Below are 25580 nucleotides of genomic sequence, written 5' to 3'. Positions count from 1 at the left end.
CTAGTTTGAATATAGTAATAAAGGTATTTTACAGTTTTACATGATGTTCTCAGCATTTTGTTGGAGTGATTTGCCAGGGCCAATAAAAGCTTGCGATTATCATATAAATGCTTCCTTCCTACTCCTCTCCCCCTACTCCCCACGTCCCCCCCTCCCCACATACACACACCACCCCTACCATGGATGGGTTCAGTCTCCTCCCAACCCCTCCCACCTGATTATCTCTGGTTGCTTTAACTTGAGAACAACAGATGACCCCCAAGTCAGAATACCTGGGTCCCCTGTGCTTTCTGCTTTGAAAAAAATCTTAAGTTACCAAGAATGAGCCACCATGTGCAGAATCTTCTAAGGATCCTTCAGTCGAGGAACACTACGGGGCACCCAGAAAGGAGACCAGACCCACCCAGGAGAAGTATCCAGGGTGACCTGAATGAGGTGAGGCTCTGACAGGGGAAACTTTCAATGACATTCCTTGCCCATAGGGGTTCTAGCCTCATGCGCATCTCTGATTCCTATCCAATTTTTATTCCTGAGGGAAATGCTATGCAAGCCTCCTCCTCGATTTCTTTATAAACACCAAAGTTCACTAAAACTCCCCTGATTTACGCGCAGCCTCCAACTGCCAGCACCTGGCAGACACAGCAACCGAGTCAGTCATAAACAGATCGCATACAATTTAATTTTAATGTGCTCGTTAGCCGTAGCACATCTCAGACATAATTGTGAACGCAACACAAAATTATAGCAAAAAGACAATTTTAATGCTGCCGTAGAAAAAAAGGGTTATATGAAGAGTCACATCATGGTGTGCCATCGTCAACAACAAAACAGGGCACGGAGTGTGTCACGGTGTCTGTGGTGTTTACATGCCAATATTTTATACATAGGTTCTCATATGGTGTCAGCTGTCAGTTATTTCTGCAAATTAACTGCCAGAAATGGAGAGACCAGAATGGCTTGGAGAGCTGGTAACCACGGGTTACCTTTCATAAGCCTAAAGATAAAACTGCAGTGTGGGATCTTGGGAGAATAATTAGGAGGAACAAAACAAAGTTACCGATTGAAATTAAAAAAAAAAAAAAAAAGGAGAAGGAAAAAGAAAGAAAGAAGAAAAAAATCCCACATTGTGAACTAGCAACCGAGAGGGCTTATAAATAAATGACGGAGGTTGTCCCACAGAACGCCTCATGACCTTGAAGCAAAGGGTTACAGTACAAACATTTTAAAGGCTTTATCAACGTTCAGGAAATACAGTACAAGTTGTTTTTTCTTTTTTTTTTAAATCTTTTTTTTTCCTTTTTCGAATAGACTTAACCCTTTGAGCACTGAGTTTACTTTGAGCATCCTTTAATCTCTAATAAATACCTTTAAGAACCATGTGCAAAATAGTTATGATGCCTACCAGGGATGGATTTCCTGGCCTCAAAACAAAATGATAATAGAATGCTAATAAATATGTATAATTTAAACATGAACCCTCTATCAATATAGAAGTGCCGTATAGCAAAACAAACATCATACCTTGCTTTGAGATAATGCTTCTGTATATTTTATAAATGCTATCTGTGGTATTTTTTTTCTGTATAATTTACAACGTTTGCATGTAAAAAAAAAACATAAACCTTAAAAAAAAAAGGGAAAAAGATAAGGAAATATACACTATACAGAGGCATGGCTTGTGCCCAGAGTATAGCAAGTACATAAAACACTTGTTATAAATGCAAGAAAGAAAGGGTCATTTAACCAGTCACATTTTCCCATAAGAGTTCGAAATCTATACAATATATACATCTATGTTTCAATGTGAAAATAATATTCTTTTAAATTTCAAGGCGTGTCATACCCCTGCATAAACGGAGGCTCCTAATATTCCCTTATAACTAAGCTGGTAAGGAGTTTAAAAACAGAGTTTCATACATTATTATTATTCTTCATTATTATTTTGTTTTATTATTATCTTTTATTTTTATTAACCAAATTAATGCAAAAGTGCTTCGTAGTACTCAGAGGGCTAAAGATGAAGGGGGCGGGAAATGCCAGCGCACCCAAGTCTCGTGGAAAAAGTGTGCCTGGTTTCCTTATAAATGCTTAATTAAACCGTCTGTTAATGCATGCAGCTTGAAGCATCAGGGGGGATGCTCACAATTAAATCCCATTTACACAAAGTTCCAAACACTTAGCACTGCGTTTTAACCTTTGTTATTTTACCAGTAACAACAGCTGATTATATGCACCTCTCTATTAAACACTGTACAGTTATACCAGACAGTCCAGCCCAGAACGATCCTCTGCTGTGACTATAAGAACATGTGCCAAGAACAAGACAGAGGGGCTTTAAGGTGCCTTCAGCATTTTTTTCCTCCAGTCATTTCCACTCTGGAGCAATTGCTACTGCTTCTCCAGCTCAGAAACGAACAGGAGGTGGTCTTCCGGCGATTTCCCGTGTGTTTTGCTAAGGTGAAGTTTGACAGCATGCTTGCTCGCAAAGGTCCGATTACAAAGCTTGCACTGATAGGTGGTCCCCAGGTCCTCCTCCGGGGAGGATGTCACCATTTTTTCTGATGGCGACTTGGTTTGTGCTATTTGATTGTTAATCTGTTCGGTGGACAATTTTGATAAGTCCCGTAGCCGGAAGCCCAGATGTGACTCTAGGTGGCTGATGTACGTGGAAGGAGTCCTGATTTGTGACGCACAGTCGTTACAAAAGAACACGGGGTGTCCAGTGTCCAAGTTTTTGAGGAACTTTGTTCCACCTGTCCTTCGAAGCTGGTATTTCACATTGGCCAGCCAATGACTGATGGTGGTCATGGAGAGGCCGGTGAACCTGGAGATATGCATGCGTTCCTGGGGGCTCAGATCTGACATGATGTACTTCCCTTCTGATGTCTGCCGGAGGCTGGCTGCAAACTGCGCCTGCAGGATTAGCAGGTGCTGAGGATTCCAGTTTGACTGGCGGCCTTTCCTCTTCTGTGCCGGAGTCGACTCCTCGGCCTCTTCCAGGGTGGCCCCGTCAATGTCAGACTTCTCAGAGATGCTGGAAGGAGTGGAGGATTTTGACGTGTGGCTCTCTGTCAAGTTCTTCAGCATATCGGATATATCTGACAAGGCATTCTCGCGCAGTGGCGAGTTTGACATGAATGATACAACGGCAGATGTCTTTGCCGTTGTCACTGTAGATGAGGAAGTTGCTGGGGATGTGGACGTGGGGGACAAAAGCCCTGAACCTAAAGAGCAACCTTTGTCGCTCTTCCCTTTTGTCAAGTCTATGGGCTGGTCGTTGTTGACGTGGTAGAAATAGCGGTCCAGATGCTCCGCCTTCTTGGCCTGAAGGGGTGGTGGGGTGGCCACAGCTGCCTTCTCGGCCAGACTGTTGCTCATCTTGAAAAGCATGCTCATGGGGTCCAGCGCAGGCAGGGAGGGTTTGGCGGCCTTGCCCAGGTGGATGTTCATGACCGACTGCAGGGCACTCAGGGGGTTCACAAAAGGCTGTTCTGGTGGGTGGTCCGTGATAATGGCTGTGCTGCCGCTGAGGCTTCCCCCGCTCAGGGGCTTCACCAGCTCCTTGCCATTCTCCACCGGCTCTGCAGAGGGGCTCGCCTCCTTGCAGACGTCTCTTGGTGGGCTGGGGCTGTTCTCCTGGCTTTTGAAGCCACTGCCGCTGGAGGCCTCCATCTTAATGGGTTCGCTCTGCTCGCTGCTGCATGGGGACGGTGTGGCCCGCTTGGGTGGGGACAGCTTGCTGTCGGGCTCTTTCATTTTCTCCTCGACTTTGGCAACTTTCTCGGTGACTTTTTTCACGAGCTCCTCCATGGCGTGAAAGTTTGTCTTGGGCATGGGGGAGGTCTGGCTGCTGGGCGGAGAGACCAGGGTCTGGGTTTTTGTGGGAGACACGATCTCGCTGTTGCCAAACATGGGTTTCAGGGGTGTGCTCTTCCCCGAGGAACCCAGGGACAACTTCATCATGTTGGGGAGCTGGTAGGCAGCGTGGATGCTGGGATAGCCGCCCCAGCTGGGAGTGCCATTCTGAGCCTTATTGATGGCAGATGTTACTGTGTTCTCCAGGGATTTAAGAATATCTAGTCCCCCTTTAGGACTCTCTTCTAAGTCGTTTTCAGTCAAATAGTGGTACTTGGAAGAAATATCATACTTCTCCTCCTCCTCGCTGGCCTTCTCTTTCTCCTTGGGTTTCTCATCCAGGACGGCTTTCTCCTTGTCCACTTCCTTTTTGATCTCCACAGTCAGCTTCGGGGAGACGCTGGCAGGTGTATTGGAGGGAGATGTGAATGTGGTGGCTGCCAGCGGCACAGACTGCACCTTCTCGTCCAGTAAGGTGGTGATGGTGGGCGTGACGGGCGTCTCCATGATGGGCTTCCCCTTCTTCATGGCCGAGTTTGTGACCTTGATGAAGTGGCCAGTGACCATCATGTGGGCCGTGAGCTCTTGGAGAGTGTCGTGGGAGCTGCCACACTCCATGCACTTGAGAATCTGAGACTTGCGGGCCTCGAAGTGCCACGCGTAGCTGGCCCCGTTCTGGTGGCCGTACCGGTTATTTGGCGTGATGTAAGGGTTGGAGTTCTTCTGGAGAGCATCGCTGGCATCAGACAGAGTGGCTTTGGGGGTCCCACCCGTGGAATCAGGGGAGCTGGGCAGCTCGAGCTCCAGAGAAGGTTTCTTCCGGGCAGCGGGGATGATTTTGGCTGCGACGGGTGTGACAGGTTCCTTGAGAGGCACTTTTTGGTAGTGTTTAGTTTTGATCATGTGAACGCTCAGGTCTTGGAGGGACTCGAAGGAGTGGCCACAGTACATGCACTTCAGCACCTTCTGAGCATCCTCCTTCCCCTCCATCTCCAACAAAGACCGCTTGCGAGGCTTGGACCAGCGTTTGGGGTTGTTGTTGTCGGTCTCGTGGTTGTCATCGCGATAGTGACCCGTTTCATTCATGTGCACCGTCAGCTCTACCAGGGTGTCGTAGGCGGCGCTACAGTCTTTGCACCGGAACTTGCTGGCCCCGGTGAAGATGGAGCCGTACAGCTTGCTGCTCTGACGGTAGAGCTGCACGGTGCTGAACAGGCTGGGCTCGGGTAGCATTCGGTTCTGCGACACCTGCTGCAGGGTCTTCGCCATGGCACTCTGGTGCCAGTCAAAGCTCCCGCTGCCGCAGCTGCTGCTGCTACTGCTGCTGCTGCTGCTGCTGCCGCCACCATTGTTCTCGGAGGAGGGCTGGTGCAGGTTCAGGTTGAGGTTGGACCAATAGGAATTAGACAGGAAGTTGTTGTACACCGCCTTCATCTGCTCCAGGCTATCTGACACGGTGGTGTCCTCCAGGGGCACCTGGACCTCCTTGGTCTCTTCTTCATTCTTGATGGAACTGCTTTCGAAGTCAGCCATCCGGTCACTGGTCTCACTGATGTGAGACTCGCTGTCCATTTCATGGCTGGAAAACTCGGCGGCCGGTGAGTTCTGGTAGCTAGGGCAGGCTTTGCTGAGTTCCTTCTCCGGACACATATACTTGGCTGAAGGCTCTCCATCCGCCACTTGCTCCTCAGGCTCGATGTCATCTTCTACCAAGGCAGCTGCCTTTAACTCATCGGAAACATAGGCTGCCATGATCACAGGTGAGAACAAAGAGGAAGAGGAGAGAAAGAAAGAAAAAGAAAAGAACGTTAATAAATTAGTGCGGATCGTACCTAGACTACATTCTTGACTCTCGGGAAGGTGGCAAATGAGACGGGCACACTTATTTGTAAAATTAAATAGTTAAAATGTGATGTTTCTTTGGAGAAAAAAAAATTCTGCTCTTCAAACATAATTTGCCACCTTATTCTTCTCAAGGGGCAACAGCTTGAAATTAAAACTAAATTTGAAATTAATGAAGCACATTCTGGAGGTGGCATTCACTTCTAAAGTAATAAATTACTTGTATCAACCTCAGAGACAGCAGTTCCTGTCTGTCAATTAATCTGTCTTATGCTTCTCCTACCTCTAATGCATTTCTTAACAGACAGACCCACCATTTAAATTAAGCAAGCACCTTTTTTTTTTTTTTTTTTTTACTCATTACGTTTTTTGAGGCTCAGTCTTTAATAAATATAAAGTACAAAAACATCAATAAGATCTTGGCCAAGTAAAAGGAAAGTTCGTCAATTAAAGTAAATTAAAACCAAAGACGGTGACTTTTTTCTCCTTTTCTTCTTCCTAGAAAAGTAGCTCTTTAAAGAAAAGAGAAAAGGCCCGGAGTAAACTTCGTACCAAGCGCAGGAGTCCGAAGAGTTCTGAATGGGACAGAAGATGGGGAGTGGCCACCAGCCAGCACAGGCCCTGTCCCCTACAGGCCCAGCCACCCACACACCCACCCACCCACACGCGCACACCGTCGTGTGGAATTACATCAGAACACATTCAGGAAAATTGGTATGCGGAGCGCACTCCTGCTGTATAAACGTATACAAGACCTGCTGGTGGACCTTACAAATGTCAAAGTGTTTGCTCTTTAGACTACATTGTCAATATTTACTCAGCACGGGCTCCATGGGTATCCTACAGGGATTCTGTCTTTTTGGAGGCCTTGTACTGGGGATGAAAACCCAGCAGGTATTCCTGAGCAGGTAGACGGACAGCCGGCCCCTGCAGCTGGAGTTCTAATGGAACTCCCACCCCTTCGGGAGACACAGAGCCTGCGGAACACCTGTGTAATGGGACACTCTGGTATAGTTTTTCCAACCTCTGGGTATTCTATACCTTGGTGGTCTTATCTACGGTGACCAACAGTGTCTGAGCAACAGCTCTGAGCTAAAGGAGAAAGGGGATCAGGTGGGTGATTTTTTTCCCCGCTGTCAGAATCTAAAGCGGACACATGGGTAGGAGGTAGAGGCAGCAGGGAGGGTTTGAGGCTAGCCTGCTCTACATAGTGAGTTCCAGACCATCAGCCAGGGCTGGTCTGAACTTTTACAAGTTGGTTCCAAAAGGCCAAGGGGTAACTGTTAGGAGTGGCTGTTCTCCCACTAAAGGATCCCCTACCCTTCTCCATGTTGGAATCTCGAGCTTGCCATGCCTTAGTCTTTTCTTCCTGGTATGGAATCAAATTCCCAAAGTCTCTGCTTACACATAAGAATTACTTCTAGACCCTAGGTCAGTTAGTACCCTGGATGCAGTAAGTCAGTCACGGGTGTGGGTTGGTAGGATCTCATGTCAGTGCAGTCCCTGTACCCGACTACAGTGCCAGTTTGGACTCAGTCATTGCTATTTAACCTTATGCACATCCTTATCTGAAGTCTTGCCCCTCCCTGCCTGGCCTTGCTCACAGTAGGCCAGCATTAGACACCCGCTGCTTCCTTTGGGATAAGATTAGCCTAAGGTCACCGGTGGATGCACAGAGTGGTTTTAACAGCCCAGTAACAGGATTAGATGTGCCTCTGCCCCATCCCATCCCAGCCTAGTGCAGACACCAACATGGCTCCTCCCTATTCCACACCCTCCAATCTAATACAAACAGAGACTCTTATAACTCAGCTGACCGCTAACATCGCTTTCCTGGGGAACACCCTTAAGACTCTCTCTCCACTTGCTTCAGACAAAAGTCCCCAAATCCTCAAAGTATACCCAACATCCACCCTGTTCTGACCCCATTTCCTTCCAGCTCTTCTGGACCTCTAAGATGTGGCAAGGTCTCTCCCCACTACTCACTGCTGTCTCTCAAGCTGGAGACTAAGAGCATGTGCTGTGAGGTCCTCTCCTCAGGGCCACAGGTGGAAGCCCATTTCTGAGGGTGAGTGGGGGAGAGAAAGAAGCAGCTTTTATCCATTTGGTGCCCACTGACATCACTGGCCTACGACCAGGTGCTTACTAAATGGCAGCTCCACGTGGTCAGGACCAAGGCCACACATCCCAAACACTCTGCCTCAGATTTCTGTTACAGGGCCCCAGTGTCTGGCTATGCTAGTCAGACTTCTGTTACTTAACGGAATACAAAATACTCAAGGCAGGCTAATGTAATGAAGAAAGGGATGTAGTCAGCTCATAGGTTTGGAAGCCTCAGATCCAAGCTGCCCAGTGCTGGTTTTGCGAGGGCTCCATGACACATAACTAACCTTAATGTGGAGGAAAACGCCACGTCTTAGAACTTGACAGCAGAGGCTCCCAGGGCCCAGTGTGCTCTTTCCATACCCACTCCCACAGACTAATGCAAGAGCTACAAGAACTACCTTAACTTGATCTGAGGGCAAACCTAAGGACCTCCCTCTAAGTCCACATCTTAGGGGTCCCACTTCTCATGTTGTCACATGGGGGACAAAGTGTCAAACTATAACTCTATGGCAGACACTTTCAAATCACTTGCCAACCGTGGCTCAGGTCTACAGCGGTCACTCAACCTATATCCACAGGAGGCACGAGTGAACATCATGGCTGACATCCTCTATAGCTGACTCGTACGGCTGGATCCAGATTCAAGTCTGCCCCAGGATGGAGATGTGCTAGGGATGTATTGCTAAGTCCTTTCTGGATCTGCTCTCTGTGAGTGACTGACACGATGCATCGTGCCTTTCTGCTTTGTGACTGAACACTGGCCAGCACCAACCAAGGATGCAGATGTCCTGCGGTTGGGGAGAGGCTTCCATCCCAACCACCCCACTGGTTCACAAGAAACAAAGAAAAAATCAGGAGTGGGCAGAGACTTACAATGAGGGTGGACTCGGAGCGGGGAAAGAGCATAATGTTTTTTTTTTTTTTCCCCAAGCCACTTGGTTGAGGCTCTCTCTTCATGAGGGTAGGCAAGCCACCATGTCTGCTTCCCGACCTATATCTAACCCTTACTCACTCTCTTCCACAAGTGAAAACACAGTGTGAAAAGACACATGGCGCTTGAGGGCTGGGTTAGATGGTGGGGTGGACAGTAGAACCCGGCCAACCAGAACCAAACGGGACACAGGTAAATTAATGAACATTCCTGAGAAAGAGGCTTAGAAATGCATCTTTTGAAATTGTCATTACCCAACACTCCTGGAAGGGCAAGCCACCAAGGAAATAATGACCCTGGCCTACCTACTTGGTAGACTGGTCAGAAGGATCTCACATTCCTTGCCTCTGATCTTTCCAAGGATCCTTTTCAAGAGATGAAGCCATCTTCGTTCAGGCTTTTTTTTTTTTTTTTAAACAAACACCCCTCCCCCATTTTCAAATGATTACACTGAGCTATTTCTGACCCCAAGACCCGCATCCTGAGTCTGGATGTGCTACGGCCCCAAAGTGAGGGTATTCTGGAGTGTAGACAGAATATTTCAGGAGGACTCCACACCTTTCCCTCCAATCCTCTCAACCATATTTATCGTCCTTGGCTGAGCTCTACCTCTAGGTAAGGGGGAAATGAATGCGTTTTACACAATTATAAATAGCAAGCGGAGGAACACGGGAGCGTCTTTCTTGAGGAAGTGGAACTTACTTTCACCTCACTGTGAGTGAGCTCTCCCCAAGATGAAGAGGCCAACGCTTGGGTCTCAGCACACTCAGGCCACAGAGGCTGTGGGTCAACAGGTGGGCAGGGAGAGGGAGTATAGCCGCTAAGGAGCGGGTAGCTCTACCATGTTCATAGAAACTATGACAAGTTGCCGTGTACGCGTGAGCATATTTAGGGCTGAAACAAAGGTTGTGGAGTTAGAACTCTAGGAACTGAGACAGCGCTTTACAGACTCCCATCCCATGGATCCTTAGTAGAGAGGAAACCAGAGAGCACGCTTCCTGGTACGTTTAGACTGCATCTGCCCCACATCACTGCCCAGGTCCGGTGGACAAGGAGGCAAGGGTGGGAGTAAAGGTCAGTGCCTTGGGAAGGTAAAGAGGTGGAAAGGAGTCCTCAGAGATTCATCTGTGCCAGCCTGGACAAAGATAACGTTCTCCCATCTGGTGAGGACGGAGTAGGCAACAGCAGCCTCAGCAAACCTCTCCTCTACTGTGATCACATTGGAACTGTCCAGAAGACGCCAGGGACATGCCTAAAATTGGGCAGCCATTGGGCTTTCCAGGACTCATACACATCACAAGTCTGTGTCAAGGACCATGAATCCAACTTAAAGCCCATGTCAAAGCCTCCAGGAGTCTCGAAGGCCTCCCGCTGTTACAGAATGTAAAAGGACAAGAGAAGATGCCAAGAACGTCAGGAGGTGTCTGAATCACTACTGATGATGCCACTGATGTCTGATGCCACAGGGACACCCCTCCCAAGGGCTCCCATCAGAGCAGAGCTCCAGGAAATGCATGAGAGAAATGTTCAAGAGCTGGGACCATGGGGAGGAGCAGCCTGGCATTTCTACGTTGCATTTTCTTCTATGAAACTATGCCAAGTCACAGCTGTGGAAGGCTGGCTCTTGGTGCTTTGCTGCCCCGGGCTGGTCATGTGGCTGCTGTCTAGTCTCTGAGGTGCGGATTCTTCATCATGAACAAGAGAAAGCAGGCAGAGTAAGCAGAATATTGGCCAAAGTCATCTCCTGGGTCCCACCAAAGATGTCATGATGCATGAACCTAGCAAGAACCTAGGTGCTTTTCCAAGCTAAAGAAGGGCCTCTTCGAATGTGAGTGCCAAGCTAAAGGGCCTCCTACTCAAATGCGGGTGTACCGACTGCACAGGGGTTTGCTTTCTGGGATGCTAACTCTGATCTCAGCATCCCCCTGTGGAGCCTTGAGTGAGAACCTCTCAAAGCTACCCATCAGGCCTTGCTGCCTCTCAAGGGAATCGTAAAGTCTTAAGATGGAGGCCTTGGAGAAGAAAAGGCAGAAGAACGAAAGGACGAGGAAGGAGGCATTCGACCCTCCCACCCCCACACGTGTTTTCCAATGACTCCAGCCCATGTCTGTGCTAATTCCAGGAAGGAACTGGCTATAGCAATGGCCAAGCTCAACTCTACCCGACAGCAACACTGCTTGGGAACCACCAAAGAATGTCCAGGGCTTCCTCGGTTTGAGGCCAGTCTGTGCTTCAAGAAGCCACTTTGGATACCCAGGCCCCATTGGCTGCCAGTCAGGCTACAGTCTGCAAGCTCAGTCCAGTTCTCTTGTCAGTTCAGCTACTACTCTCAGTCATTTCCCTGTGTGTGTATGTGTGTGTGTGTGTGTGTGTGTGTGCGTGTGTGTGTGTGTGTGTGTGTGTGTTGGGGTTGGGGGGGAGTTCCAAGACCTCAGAAAGTCCCACCTAAGTCTAACCAGGAAAACCCAGATGGACAGGTGTACTTGATGTAAGAATTTCTGCCCTGTGAAGACTGCTTAGGTAAATGAGCCCTCTGGGATCTTGTTTGCCTGTTTTGTGTGGTTGTTGTGTGGTTGACTGTTCTGGGACTTCCTCTATAGACCAGGCTGGCCTCTGACTCCTGAGAGCTGGGACTAAAGGCACGTGCTACCACCACCCACCCAGCACTCTGGGTTATTTTTACATGGGGCTCTACAGCGAGCGTGCTTCATGATGACCCCTCAGGAATCACAGGATTGGCTATATCTGCAGAAGGCTGATTTGGGACTCAAGAACTCCCTTAGATGTCCGAAGAATCAAGGTGGAAGAGCTTCGGAGGTGTGAAGAGGTGAGAGCTAGCATTCAGTGCTAGGTTGCCACTGACCAAACACTGACTACCACTCCCCAGCATCCCCCAGCATCCCCCAGCATCCCCAAGCCTTGGCAGTCAAGACAGAGATCTATTTCTGTCTGCTGACTGGTAGAGGGATCAAATCATCAAGACTGAAAGGGAATGGGGCTGGGGGTGTGGCTCAGTGGTAGAGCACCTGCCTAGAATCCCCCAGTGAGGAGCTGGGGGTGTGGCTCAGTGGTAGAGCCCCTGCCTAGAATCCCCCAGGGAGGGGCTGGGGGTGTGGCTCAGTGGTAGAGCACCTGCCTAGAATCCCCCAGGGAGGGGCTGGGGGCGTGGCTCAGTGGTAGAGCCCCTGCCTAGAATCCCCCAGTGAGGGGCTGGGGGTGTGGCTCAGTGGTAGAGCCCCTGCCTAGAATCCCCCAGTGAGAGGCTGGGGGTGTGGCTCAGTGGTAGAGTCTTTGCCTAGGATATTCCTATGTAGATTTTGGAGTATAATTCAGTGGTAGAATTTTTACCTAGAATTCACCAATAAGGGATTAGTAGCATGGCTCAGTGGTTAGAGAATCTGCCTAGTACACAGGAATCCCCAGAAGCAGGGGTAAAAAATAAAGAGTAAAGTGGTGGCAAAATAAAAGGGGGATGTAACAGAAGTGGGTCTGGCTAAACAGGTCCTTGATAACATTAAGGGAATGAGGCTGCATGGTGGCCATTTGCCTGGATACTAAATATATAACGGGGAGAGAAAAACAAATGGTTCTAGAGAATGAGAGTTTATGCTTGGAACCCAGGAGGTCAGAGTTCAACGGAGACAGCGGGTGTTCTCTGCCCACCCACCTGGACACCCAGAGTCACCTAAAGACACCTAGAAGCTGTTATGAATAATGAAAGTCATGGCCACTGAAGAGCAAGGGAAGAAGACATCTGGAGGACCAGGGCCCACGCAAACATCGCCGCTGCATGTGGAGGAGCCTAGCAAACAGTGTCCCAAGCCAGGCCTGAGGGAAGGGCATGGTCTGATGTTACAAGGAAGAGTGCACGGCTGAGTTACAATGGAGAGGCCTTCTCCAGAAGGCTGGGCACACTGGGATGACAACCTCCCTCAGATTGATGGTTCTCCCCACTAGCAAGGTCAGGAATATTAATTTTGTACATGTTAATTTGATGTAATGTGCATAGCGAAGGCTCGTTTGGTTGGGGACCACTGTGTTAACAGAGCGGGGCTGCTTCCAGGCCAAGAAAACCGGAGCATCAGTTGATTGGCAGGAGAAGGGGGTGCGTATAAGGCCATGTCACTCTGGCACAGCCAGGGTCGACAGGAGGTTGTTGCAGACATTACAGTCAGCTGCTGCTTAGTGGAGCAGGGACAGTCTGCTCCGAAGACACCTTCCCATGGGGAGAGAATCCCCTGCAGCTCCAGAGACTCAGCGTCCAGACCAGGAGGTGTCACTCCAGATATGGCAGAAAACAAGAGGCTAGTTCCTCGATCATCTACGTCAGCAAACCTCAGAGACACCTGCATATTTCTGCTGACTGAATACTTCTCACAGCACCAAGTCAAGGAATCAACCTAGGTGCCTACTGCAGAGGAGAGGGGAAATGTGGTGCGTGTGCAGAGTGGAGTATTACTCAGCCGCCAAGAAGGAAATGAGGTCACTTTTCAGGATGGTATATGGAACCAGAGACCACTGTGTTAAGTGATATAAGCCAGACTCAGAAAGACAAACACCGCATGTTTTCTCTCTGATGGAGACTCTGGATTACAAGAGGGGAAAGACAGAGAAGAAGGTAGAAGAGGAACAATTAGGGGAGAGGAGAGTGACCCGTAGGAGTGGGGGAGGATGGACAAAGGAAGATGGACAAGATGAGAGTACATTATACAGACACGTGAAAATATCACAGAGAAATCCACTATTTTGGATGACTCATGCACATTAAAATTGTCTAAGATAGTATTTCAACAAGAGAATAGGAACTGCAGAGTCTCACACAGGGACCCCACACTTCAGACTTGTATCTCTAGATTCCTACCCAGGTGACAGCGTCAGCCATCCCTATCCAGAGCTCTGTCCCCTCCTAAGGCAGAGGATTAGGGGAAAGAGCCCCCCCAACCCCGGCAGCAGGGAGGCCCTCCAAGTTCTAAAAGGGAAGGCGGCCTTCCTGCCTCAAGAAGAGATGGGAATCTCCCATGCTCTTCTGCAAGGGGCACTCCGCTAGAGTCCTGACGTCTAGCTTGTGCAAAGAATTCCTCACACGGCAAAACCTCACCTGGCAAAAGCAATCAACTACGTTCGACAAATCTTGACATAACAGATTCTATCCAGGCATTAACTAGGGACTTTTGGCTTTCTAAGGTGTCTGTACCCTTCCCTCTGTCCCACAGTCATGTTTTAATACACCTAACACAGCAGAGCCATGATGGAACCAGCCAGTACTGGAGGAGTGTCTGGTTGATGCCATTTGGTTAAATCCGTTGGCCAGCGACACCAGCTCGTATGGCTCCTGGTGTTAGGAGAAGCTGTAGCAAGAACAGGCAGAAACAGGAAAGCTCCTGCCGAACCTCCGTTCTGCTCCTTGCTGAGCTCAACATCGGTTGCCCCCGGAGTAAACCCAGAACTGAAAGCCTCCAGCCCTACATCACTCTCCCCCTTACTGCACAAGCCAAGAGGTGAATCCTGACGTGGTGGGACCGACCACTTCCGACAACTTCTGCTGAGCACTGAGTGACCACCACTAATCAAGATTCCGTGCCCCCCACCCCCACGCCTGTGGATGGCACACGGGACCCTGTAGAGGCAAAGTGGAAAGCACTTGTGACTCGGGTCTTCAGGAAGACTGCTCGACTGTCTACACACCTGACGGTCTGAAATCTCAAGAGAAGCACAACTGAGTAATGGGTTGGGGAACTGGGGTCCTTGAAATGACCACTTTCAAAGTGGCCATTAATGTGTACAACTCAGTTCTTGCCAGGACTCTTCTGGCTTTTCTCCCTAACATCTAAAGAGTTATTTCTACGGGGAAAAAAAAAAAAGTTGAACGGATGGCTTGAATCAAGCAGGGATTAAGATTCACAATATGCAACATTATTTGTTTATATTTGCACATTCACTAGCCCATTCCTCCGTCTGCACTCATTCCTTCAATCATTCATTCACCTATCAATCCATCTATCTACTCATCATCTGTTGCTCTTACTTATCTGCATGTCTGTCAATCCAACAGCCTTGCTCTTTCTCTCTCTCCATCAGACGTAAACATGGTAGCTAACCCTGCCCCAGCCCTCAGTCAGCCTTGGTCCTCTGTTCAGCAGGCCTCACCGACTACCTAGTACTCAGCCAATACTCAACCAGTCCTGATCAAATTTGTACTAAACCAGTACTCAGACTTATGTAGATTTTACCCTGTCCACACCTCACACTCATCCATATCTCACACCCATACATACCTCACACCCATACATACCTCATACCCATACATACCTCACACTCACACCCATACATACCTCACACACATACATACCTCACACCCATACATACCTCACACCCATACATACCTCACATTCACACTCATACATACCTCACACCCATACATACCTCACATTCACACTTATCCATACCTCACACTCATACGTACCTCGCACTCATACAAACCTCACACTCATACGTACCTCACACCCATACAAACCTCGCACTCATACAAACCTCACACTCATACAAACCTCACACTCATGTCCATACCTCGAGTACACAGAGAGCACTAAATAGAAATCCAGCACCAGCCAGGGTTAACCTAGACCTCACTGGGCACCCAGCCGACCTCACTCTCCTCACTCAGCACCCAGTCACACAGATAGTCAGGACTTAATCAGCACTCATGTGATCTCACGTGACCATTACGTGCATGGATCAAAATGAAAGCTTCCTAGCCATATTAAAGAAACCTGAGCAAGTTTTCATAGTTCCAAACCATGGGCAATATTGATTGGCGTGCATACACTAAGAGATTCCCACCTACAAACCAGGACCTAAATAAGATCCACTGGTTGGTGCACTACAGTGGTTTTTTAATATCCTGTCTCATAAATTTATATCAACATTTATTTAATAGGAGTCCAGCATTCCCTAACTCAAGAACTTTCCATACTTTATGTCGAGGTAAGGGAAAAGAAAGAGGAGGAAGGAAGATGAGAAACAGGAAGAGAGGAAGAGGAGAGGAAGGGCAGAGGAGGAGGAGAGGGTGGTAAAGAATGAAGAGGAGGAGGAGGAAGAGGAGGAGAGGAAGTGAGAGAGAGGAGACAGACAATAGCATAAGTTGGTGGCTGCACTTGCTGGAACATGCTTGCCCACTGCAGTCTTTGCATGGAGGGTATGATGGCTGTGTGTGTGTGTGTGTGTGTGTGTGTGTGTGTGTGTGTGTGTATTGGAAGTGTGTGTATTCTCATCCTGTTAGGGATCTACATCATAGGAAAACTTGTATACGGGCAAAAGAGGTCAGCCCTTTAGATCCTGGGGTCTTTCATTAACATTTCTTAGACTATAGATATAATAGCAAGCCAGGATAAGGTAATACAGCATGTGGGGAGACGGTAAACTAGAATCTCCTAGGTAACTGCAGAAGTGCAACTCATCCTGACCCCTCTGCAAAACTGTGAGGCACGGTTTAGAATGTTACATAAGCAAGTACTCTCTCTCACCCAGCAAGTCCATGCCCAGATGTTTCCCCAGCAGAAGCACAAACATCTGGCACATGGTGAACTAGCCCATGATGCCCTTTGGGGAACTTCATCATAAACTGCAAGAAACTGGAAGGAACTACATTAACAGCAGAGGCACATCACCACGGCAGAATACTATACAGCAGTGAAAAATGCCATTATAAGAAACACCAGGGAGAAATCCCACAGAGATTGGAGGATGTGTCTCTGTGTGGTATACTACTTACCTAGAAGACACTGGTGAGAGGCTGGGGATGTGAGCCAATGGCAAAGCATTTACCTAGAATACCCCCCCCCACACCCATGGCAGGCTGGGGGGTGTGATTCAGAGGTAGAACGACTGCCTTGAATTCCCCAGTGAGGCTCTAGGGGTGCGGCTCAGTGGTAGAACACTTGTGTAGAATCCTCCAAGTAGGGACTGGGGCGTGGCTCAGTGGTAGAGCCCCTGCCTAGAATCCTCCAGTGAGGGCTGGGGGTGTGGCTCAGTGGTAGAGCTCTTGCCTAGCACATGCAAAACCCTGGGCTCATCTCCAACACTGCAGCAGAAGAAAATGCCACAAATAATATTAAGTGAGATGCTGGGCACAACAGAGAACGCACTACTTAAACCCATTTGTGTAAATTTTGAAATAGGCAGAACTAATTCAAGGTGTTAAACGCCAAGGGTGCTTGTTGCCCTTAGGGAGAAAATGAAAGACAAAGGGCCTCTGGACTGCCACTTCCGAGCCCTGGTGAAATGTGTGCTTTCACCCAGGGAAAATGCATCAACTTACACTAACGTGCTGTCCTGTTGGTGGTATGTTATAATGCAAATAAAATAAATAAACGACATTTACAAAGCAATGTCACTCTTCAGGTGTTCACATGGAAGATCTCTAAGACGTACTGCGGAAAAATAAAAGAAGTCTCTCCTGTGGGAGCTCTGTGATGGGCGCCCCTTCGGGCGGATGTGAATAGATCCCGCAGGTGAGGGAGGGCGTGTGTTCTTGAGGGGTAGCTGAGGAGAGAAGCTCTTACCCACCGCATTGAAACCCATGGTCACTTGGTGGAGAGCTGTGAAGTCTGAGCGAAATTACCAAGGTGAATGCGTTTGCATTGAGCACTTGCTGTGTGTCAGGCTCTGTACAGGGCTCATTCTACAGAGACCATCGAAGGCAAAGCTCCTGGCACACAGCCATAGTGGGGACACCGGGTTTCCTGCCCTAGGGGCTGAAGGCAAAGGTGTTTAAGTGTCAGAGAAGCCACCTTGGCTAGGATGCCAGGAAGTCTGATCCATTTCAGTATCCTGCCTCAGTTTCCCATGGCTCCGGCGTTCTGGGTGAAGATGATACCCACAGTGACAATGGACTATAGAAAAAAAGGAAACAACAGGCAAATGCTGTGCTCAACCTCACTGAAAATGAGAGGCAGGAGCCACCATCTAAGAGCCTGGTCCTCAACCTTCCCAATGCTGCGGCCCTTTAACACAGTTCCTCATGTTGTGGTGACCCCCTAACCATAACATGGTTTTCATTGCTAATTCCTAACTGTAATTTTGCTACTGTTATGGACCGTAATGTAAACATCTATATTTCCTAATGGTCTCAGGTGACTCTTGTGGAAGGGTCATTTGACTCCCAGCGGGGTTGTGACCCACAGGTTGAGAAATGGTGATCTAAGAGGCTGCTGGGTGAAACCCAAAGCACGCACGGGGCACGGATGCTGCAGCCACAGGTGGGATTACATCCTTGCTGTGGTTCCCAGTGGGATTCCGGGGTCTCCTTTACTTCAGATTCGGGTCCAGTCGTGGCTCTGTCAGGCAGCCACTGAAGCGAGTCCCACCCCTCCAAACGCCCAGGGTTCTCACACAGCTGTACAGATCACCCGACTCGCTCTCTGAGGAGCCCTGAGGCCATATTGTCTGGCAAAGCAGGTGTTTGTGAGCAGGGATGACTCAATGAGATGTTCGGGGTGACACCCCCCCTCAGCAGGGTGACATTTCTGGCAGGTGTTTCACTGAAGGTAAGGTAACAACACCCTTCCCTCCTCTCCTCACCACCTGCCTTGTTCCTTCCTCCTTAAGACCAACAGAAAGTTCTGGATGTGGATAGGAGAACAACCTGGCTGTGACATCTGTCACTATCTGTCACTCTGGGTTGATTAAACTGGTCTGGCTAGCTAAGCAGTGCCTCCCCCCCCCCCCCTCTCTCATTGCTCCCTGGGTATCCCTGCTGAAGGGACACACTTGGTCAGTGAAGTAGGCCTTCCCCAATAGATGAGGGTCATTCTTCAATCAAGAGCATAAGAGAAGCTACTCCCTGCTGGAACCCTGAGTAGCTCTCAAGAAAGTCCCATGAAGGATCTTCTAATTCTAATTCAGATCTCTCTCTCTCTCTCTCTCTCTCTCTCTCTCTCTCTCTCTCCCTCTCTCTCTCTTTCACACACACACACACACACACACACACACACACACACACACACACACGCATACACACACGCACACATGCATGCACAGGTTTACAGGAGAAGGAACATATCAACCAAACTAGCAGCTAGCTCCCCTTCCCCCACCGGCACGGGCCCTCCTAACCTGCCTGCCCATCTCAGAAGTGCTGGCAGTCCCAGAGACTTTGCTCCTAAAACATGGCCACTGCTCCACAGAGAGCTACCTCAGGTGGCATTTCCTGAGACAAGTTAGGACCACGTGACTGGCACTGGGAACAGAGCTGCATGGAACTCCAACCAAGCCCTCAGTGACCTACTGCTGCCTAGGTGGCACTCGGGGACCTCGGGAATCTGGCACGTCCCTGTGTCTTCACAGACTGTCACACTGGGCCTTTGCTCCTGTGGCTCAAAAGCATTTATCTTTGGAAACTCAGCAAGTGCCTTGTTTGCTGGGCACTGTGCTGTCCCCTCAGTCCTGGCCTGTCCTTGTCACTTGCATTCATCCAAGGCCCTTTCAGGATTTTGCAGCTGGTAAACTCTTGCCACTGTGTCAGCAGCCTCTGATCCAGGCAGGTCTAGGAACAGGCTTGATAAATCTTTGAATTTGACTACAAAGATGGTGAAAAGATGGTGTCTTTAATCCTGGGAGGCAGAGGCAGGACTCTGAGTTCTAGGCCAGGCAAAACTCCCCTATCTAAAACAGGTGGGGATGGAGGAGATAAAAAGAAGAAAAAGAAGAAAAGATTTGCCTGAGTTAGACACGGTACCACACAGCTATAAAGACGGCACTCAAGAAACCAAGGCAGGGGGATCAAAACATTGAGGCCACTCTGAGCTATGTAGGAAGACTATTTCAAGCAAATGAAACCCAACCGAAAGACATAAACAGAGGAGGCAGACTTCATGCCTGAACTCATCACTTGCGCGCTTAGGTTCTCTGAGACATTCTGCACACCAGCGGCATTTCCAGAAAGAGTTCAAACCCTTGCTCCACAGGATTAAGCTTTGTGAGTTTGAACCCTGGAACCCACATGAAGGTGAAAAGAGAGGACCGATTCCACAGTCGCTCTGACCTCCACGCATGCGCAGTGGTGGGCGTGCGCTGTGGCGGGCGGGCGTGGATCTCTGTACTTTAATAACTACGTGTAATTAAAACGATAATCATAAAAATAATTTTTAAAGCCCAGAACCAATTACTGGGACATGGAGATCCCATTCGCCTACATGTAGCTAAGAGAGTCACCAGCCTCTGCCCGACCCTAGCTCAGCTAAACAACAGGTCAGCAGTAGGCCAGCCAACAGGAAGTAACGTTCCACTGCAAAGAGGAGAGGTGCAGACTGGGGACGAAGCATGGACGCACATACCTGTGATACCAGCACATGCCGAAGCAGGAGGACCTTGAGTTTGAGGTCTGGACTGGACATATCTAGCAAGATGGCCTCAAATGAACAAAAGTAGTGGGCTCAATGAACATGGGAGACTGCTACATTATGCAATAGGACCCGAGTTCAAATCCTAGCATCCACACAAAAGCTGGATACCACTGTATATGCCAGGAATCCCAGAGTTGAGGGGACAGACAGGCATAACCAGGGAGTATAGTGGCCAACCACTCTAGCCAAAACTCCAAGACCCTGTCTCAAAGAATTAGGGGAGGGCAACCAAGGAAGACCATTATGTATACATGTGTAAATACCTCAGACACACACAACAACACGGGAAAAGATGGTGGTTTGAGGAACAGGACAAGGCTCAGCGGTCAGATGCCATGGCTTCCCACCATGCCTCCCTGAGCAACTTCTCGGTTTCGTGGGAAGCAACCGGCCTGGTGCTGCAACACATGTTTGTAACCCCCAGCACTCAGGAGAGTGACAGTGAGGAATTTCTAGGTCCAGACCAGCCTGGGCTAATGGTGACCCTCTATCTCAGAAAAGAAAAAAAAATAGAAAAACTGAAAAGAAAATATGAGGAAAGACACCGTAACTCTTTAAGAGTGGTGTATCGTCACATGGCTTCCACCTCAGACAAACTAGACATCTTGGAAGACTATAGAGACACAAAACATAGCACACAGTATTCACAGTAAAAGAGCAATGCCACACAGTGGGGTGGCCAGAGTTCCCTGAGGGTCCTAGTCACAGAAGCCCAGCTCTTCTCTCGGTCACAGAGAAAGTAGTCTAATCTAAAAACATAAATGCAAGTGTTGCTGTGTCAGGGTTGGCAAAGCCTGGAAGCCCAAGACCACCACCTATAATGAGGCCACTGGATGCTAGAAAACAAGACAAGAAGATGGGAATATGGATAATGTTGCTCCCACCATAAATGACATCCCGTGTGCTCACAGGAGTCAGTGTCCATGCAGGATCTAAAACCTAAAAGCTGGGTTGTAGACACCAGCTGCAAAAAGTCACAGTGAAGGGACTAAGGGCGTGGCTCAGCGGTAGAGCCCCTGCCTAGAATTCCCCACTGTGTGGCTGGGGAGTAGCTCAGTGGTAGAGACCCTGCCTAGAATCCCCCAGTGAGGGGCTGGGGGCGTGGCTCAGTGGTAGAGCCCCTGCCTAGAATCCCCCAGTGAGGGGCTGGGGGCGTGGCTCAGTAGTAGGGCAGCTGCCTAGAATCCCCCAGGGAGGGGCTGGGGGCGTGGCTCAGTGGTAGAGCCCCTGAGGGGCTGGGGGCGTGGCTCAGTAGTAGGGCAGTTGCCTAGAATCCCCCAGGGAGGGGCTGGGGGCGTGGCTCAGTGGAAGAGAACTTACTTACCACACACAAAACCCTAGTTCCTTCCCCAGCATTACAAAACAGACCAATAACCCTTCACCCAAACCACAACAAAACAAAAATTAGAAACAAATCACAGACCAACTGTGAAAACCACTTTGTGCGTCTTCCATCCAGGTCTCCCACCCATCCCACAACCCACCTCTCAGGCTCTCTTCTTGCTGGCTGCGACAGTAAGAACGGTTTATAGCTGCGACTGTGAACACATAATGTCACTCGAGCAAAGACACTTGTCAAATGCCTTTCCCTTACAAGCACCCTCATCATGACCTGTGTTAATGAAGTTAATTGAATTTAAGATCAATAATGGTTAATTATTGCAATTTGACATTCAGAGATAAATGGCTTTAAGACAGAATGTGTGTGTGTGTGTGTGTGTGTGTGTGTGTGTGTGTGTGTGTGTGTGGTGTATATAAGAGAGAGACAGAGACAGAAAGACACAGACACAGAAGAGTGATATGTATGTGTATATGTATGTGTGTGTGTGTGAGTGAGCTAGAAGGAGAGAGAGAGAGAGACAGCAAGGGGGAGAGAGGAAGTGTGGTGGAGGACAGGCAGGCAGGCAGGCAGGCAGACAGAGACACAGAAGAGAATATGTATGTGTGTGATTGTGTGTGTGTGAGCTAGAGGGAGAGAGAGACATGGAGGGGGAGAGAGGAAGAGTGTGTGTGTATGCGTGTGTGTGTGTGTGTGTGTGTGTGTGTGTGTGTGTGTGTGTGTGTGTAGAGGGAGACAGACAGACAAACAGAGACACACAGAGTGTATGCATTCTCTCCACAGCCGGTGAACACATTACGAGCCTAAAAGGGATCCCACAAGCCTTCCATTGATTCTGGTACAATCTGATCGACTTCGCCCTCTGATAAATGTGGGCTTTTCAGAGCTACAACTAAATGTTCTACACAAGACTTCCCTAACCCTTGTCACGGGCCAGATCTATATATGCTGTACACCAGCAATCTATTGAGATGGATTAAAGACCAGCAGGAGAAGCAGAGCCTCTTCAATAAAGGTGAGGCTTTATTGTATTGACTGCTAATGTGAGTTAACTGTATGCAGTTATGGACGCTTATGGATCAGGGCCGTTTAATTTGAACCAGCTGGATATGATTATAATTGAACATGATTTTTTTTTATATCACCAAAGATGGACTCAATTCAACATGTAGGTGGAGAAAAAAAATCCAACTCAGAAAGGTGAGGACTACTAGCTCCTCAGAAGGTGACTCCCTCACTGGGGCTGGCCATAGGCAAAGCTCACCCGGGGCTGTGCTATGCTGGTGGTCACCACCAAGCTGCTGCCCCTGGTCCCGCAGCTTGCTAGATGTGAATGCTTCATCTTGACTGAACTGAGACGCTTGAGGGTGCTACGGAAGCACACCTCTGTGAAGGAAGGGGTACCTCTTGGGGTACACCTCTAAGGAGAATGCACCATTCCAATGCTATGGATGGAACTAGTCCACAGGCTGAGGGCCGGTGGAACAGGGGGGAAAGAAAAAAGCCAGTGAGTGTCGGCATTTCCATCTCTGTGTATTGTGGCCACAACAAGTCTGCCACTCCATACTCCCAGCCACGATGGGCTAACACCTCTGAAGGCAGGATCTTAAATAAGCCCTTCCTTCCTTAATCATTTTGCTCAGGTCATAAAATCCATCTCAGTCACACACAAAAGTATCCAATCAGGATCCTGTGGGGCCAATGCCCTGGTAATCTATGGAGCCCCACCTGACTCCAGGGGCCAATGTCTGGTGGTCTATGGAGTCCCACCAATCCAGGGTCCGCTGTGCCATCTGATTTCATCTGAGTTAGTGGGAATTTGCCTTTCAGGAGAGGCACATCACTCAAATGTGCCATAATGGTACCCCTACATACCCCGGGCACTAGTAAAATGACCACTTACAAGATTCGGAATGACAAAGTCAACGCTGGCGGGGAGGCAGGCCCTCCTGATTGTGGAGCACTGACAATGAAAACGCGGCTGAGGAATTCTGTCAAAATGTAAGATTATGCAAAAACACCGTGGAGAACACTGCTAATCATCTGCTTGTGTCAATTACTTGAAGGGTCTCTGACAGCATATTTACATTCAACACATTTCAGAAGCAAAATCCTTAATGCTATATCGGAACATTCTTCATTGCCATTAGTGGATCTTTAAAAAAAAAAATCGCTTCTCCCCCAACCCCACGCCCCACACCCCTCAACTCCAGTGGGAAAGCCAGTGAGGCAAGGCAGGCTGGGCTGTACCTGTGAGGGTGGAACTCCAGCTCTTGGGCCGGCAAGGGTGAGTCAACCCTGACAACCCAGACATGAGGGATCCCTGTTGCTAGCACCCCGAGAGCAATCGGTTCACTTCTGACTCCCCAAGCCTCCCAGCCAAATGAACAGCAGGCATTCCCTCTTGGCCAGAGTGGTGGCTCTCACGTGGTCAATGTCACCGTCCCTAACGAGGAAAACGATGAGCACAGAGTGGAACCGAAACAAAGAAAAAAGTCTACAGAGAGCAAGGCTACTACTCCTCTCTTCTCAGATACTCGGGGCGCTGAGGCAGGAGGATGACAAGTTGAAGCCTGGGCTCCACAGTTCAAGGCTAGCCTGGGCACCAAACGAGCGAGACTCTGATTCAAACTGAGACCTGCGAAATGGCTGCAAGATATGGCAGTGCCAAAGTGCTCTCTTAGAACACCCAGAGCCCTGGGGTTCGTTGCTAGCACGGAGAAAAAACTGCAAATAAAAACACCGTAGCACCTGCTGGGCTGTGAGATGCCTCCTCTCTGGGTCTTGCCATCTTATCCACAAGGGAAATATGATAATAAACAAATTTTACTGGCATAGGCAAGGGGTGAACTGTCTGGGCAAGGTGTGGTCTTCATAATGGCCTGGCCTTGGCATTGTTACGGATCGGGCACCCCAAGGCTGCTGACACCTAGCCTCCAACCCATAAGCAGTAGAGGATGGGGTCAGAAAACCCAAGGGTTCTGGGAAAACGTATCTGAGTTCCCTCAGAAGTCACATCATCCAAACAGTCACAGTGGCCATGTGACAGCCACTGCCACCCAAGTGCATTTGGAGCACTTTCCTGAAAATTCTTCGGTTGGCTGCCTCCTGTCCCTGTCATATGCCCTGAGGTAGGCTGGGCCAATCCCCCTGTTGCATCCCACTCAGACACACGGTGCTAAGTGAGAAGCCATAGGCTGAACCCAGGTGACTAGGGATCTCTCCCGTTCCACATCAAGGCTGCTGCCTTGCCCAGGTAATGTTGCCACCCTCAGAGATCTCACCCTACCTACAAGCATGCGATGACACCCTCTCTCCCCCGACCCCTTAGTTATATTTTGTTTTGTTTGCCATATTGAGGTTACAAGCCAGGCTTTCGCATATTCTAGGCAAAGGCTCTCTGACTGAGCTGCATCTCCAGCCCCATTTAAATTTATTTTGAGAAAATGTATCACTAAATTGACCAGGACGGCCTCAACTTGGGTTCCCCCTGCTGTCAACCGCAGTGTGGCTCAGACTACAGACCAACACCTGGGTATCTGATGTCATTTGTTACGTTTGGAATAGTAATGGGTCCTGTGATTTTAGAGAAGTCTGGCTTCGCCCCAAATCTGGCATATGACAGGATTCATCTGGGGGTAACAGTTCAAAGGGCAACTGGAAAAGGGAGGGGTCAAAATACAGAAGAATGGGCCCGTTTTGCCTGATGCCCACATTATCCAAAGACCTACACATTTGGGGCTGACCCTTGAGAGCAGCCCCGCCCTTAGCGACTGTACCCTAGAATATAAATTAGGAGATAAAGAAACACAAGACTCCACATCACGCATCTAAATGACTAAGAAATGAGGGCCAGGCCTGGTGGCATACACGAGGTTAGTCTGAGCTCCAGACAGACTCTATCTTTAAAAAAAAAGAATTAAATAAAAGGATTAAATCAAGAAGTGCACAGGACACAAAGAAAACAGAAAAGGACACATCCATTCACAAACAGCCAATTCTCGGGGCTCAGTATTTGACAAAATTTCAGAAATTGGTTTGTGTGTGTGTGTGTGTGTGTGTATGTATGTGTGTATGTGCGTGTGTGTATATGTGTGTGCGTGTA

At 48.9% G+C, this 25580-nt stretch overlaps 1 protein-coding gene across 1 annotated transcript in view; it reads right to left on the bottom strand.

The window, feature by feature from the left end:
• Positions 1–753: 753 nt before the first annotated feature.
• The window catches only part of Tshz3 (teashirt zinc finger homeobox 3), a 71845-nt gene continuing 47018 nt past the window's right edge, over positions 754–25580 (bottom strand). Inside the window, exon 2 of the mRNA NM_001107506.1 lies at positions 754–5600. Within this exon, the coding sequence (NP_001100976.1) occupies positions 2389–5505 (3117 nt within the window). The 5' untranslated portion in view covers positions 5506–5600 and the 3' untranslated portion in view covers positions 754–2388. The remainder of the gene's footprint in view (positions 5601–25580) is intronic.

This window comes from Rattus norvegicus, chromosome 1, assembly GCF_036323735.1.
Source record: "Rattus norvegicus strain BN/NHsdMcwi chromosome 1, GRCr8, whole genome shotgun sequence".
In the NCBI taxonomy this organism is placed as follows: Eukaryota; Metazoa; Chordata; class Mammalia; order Rodentia; family Muridae; genus Rattus; species Rattus norvegicus.
This window is presented reverse-complemented; position numbering and strand designations above follow the sequence as displayed.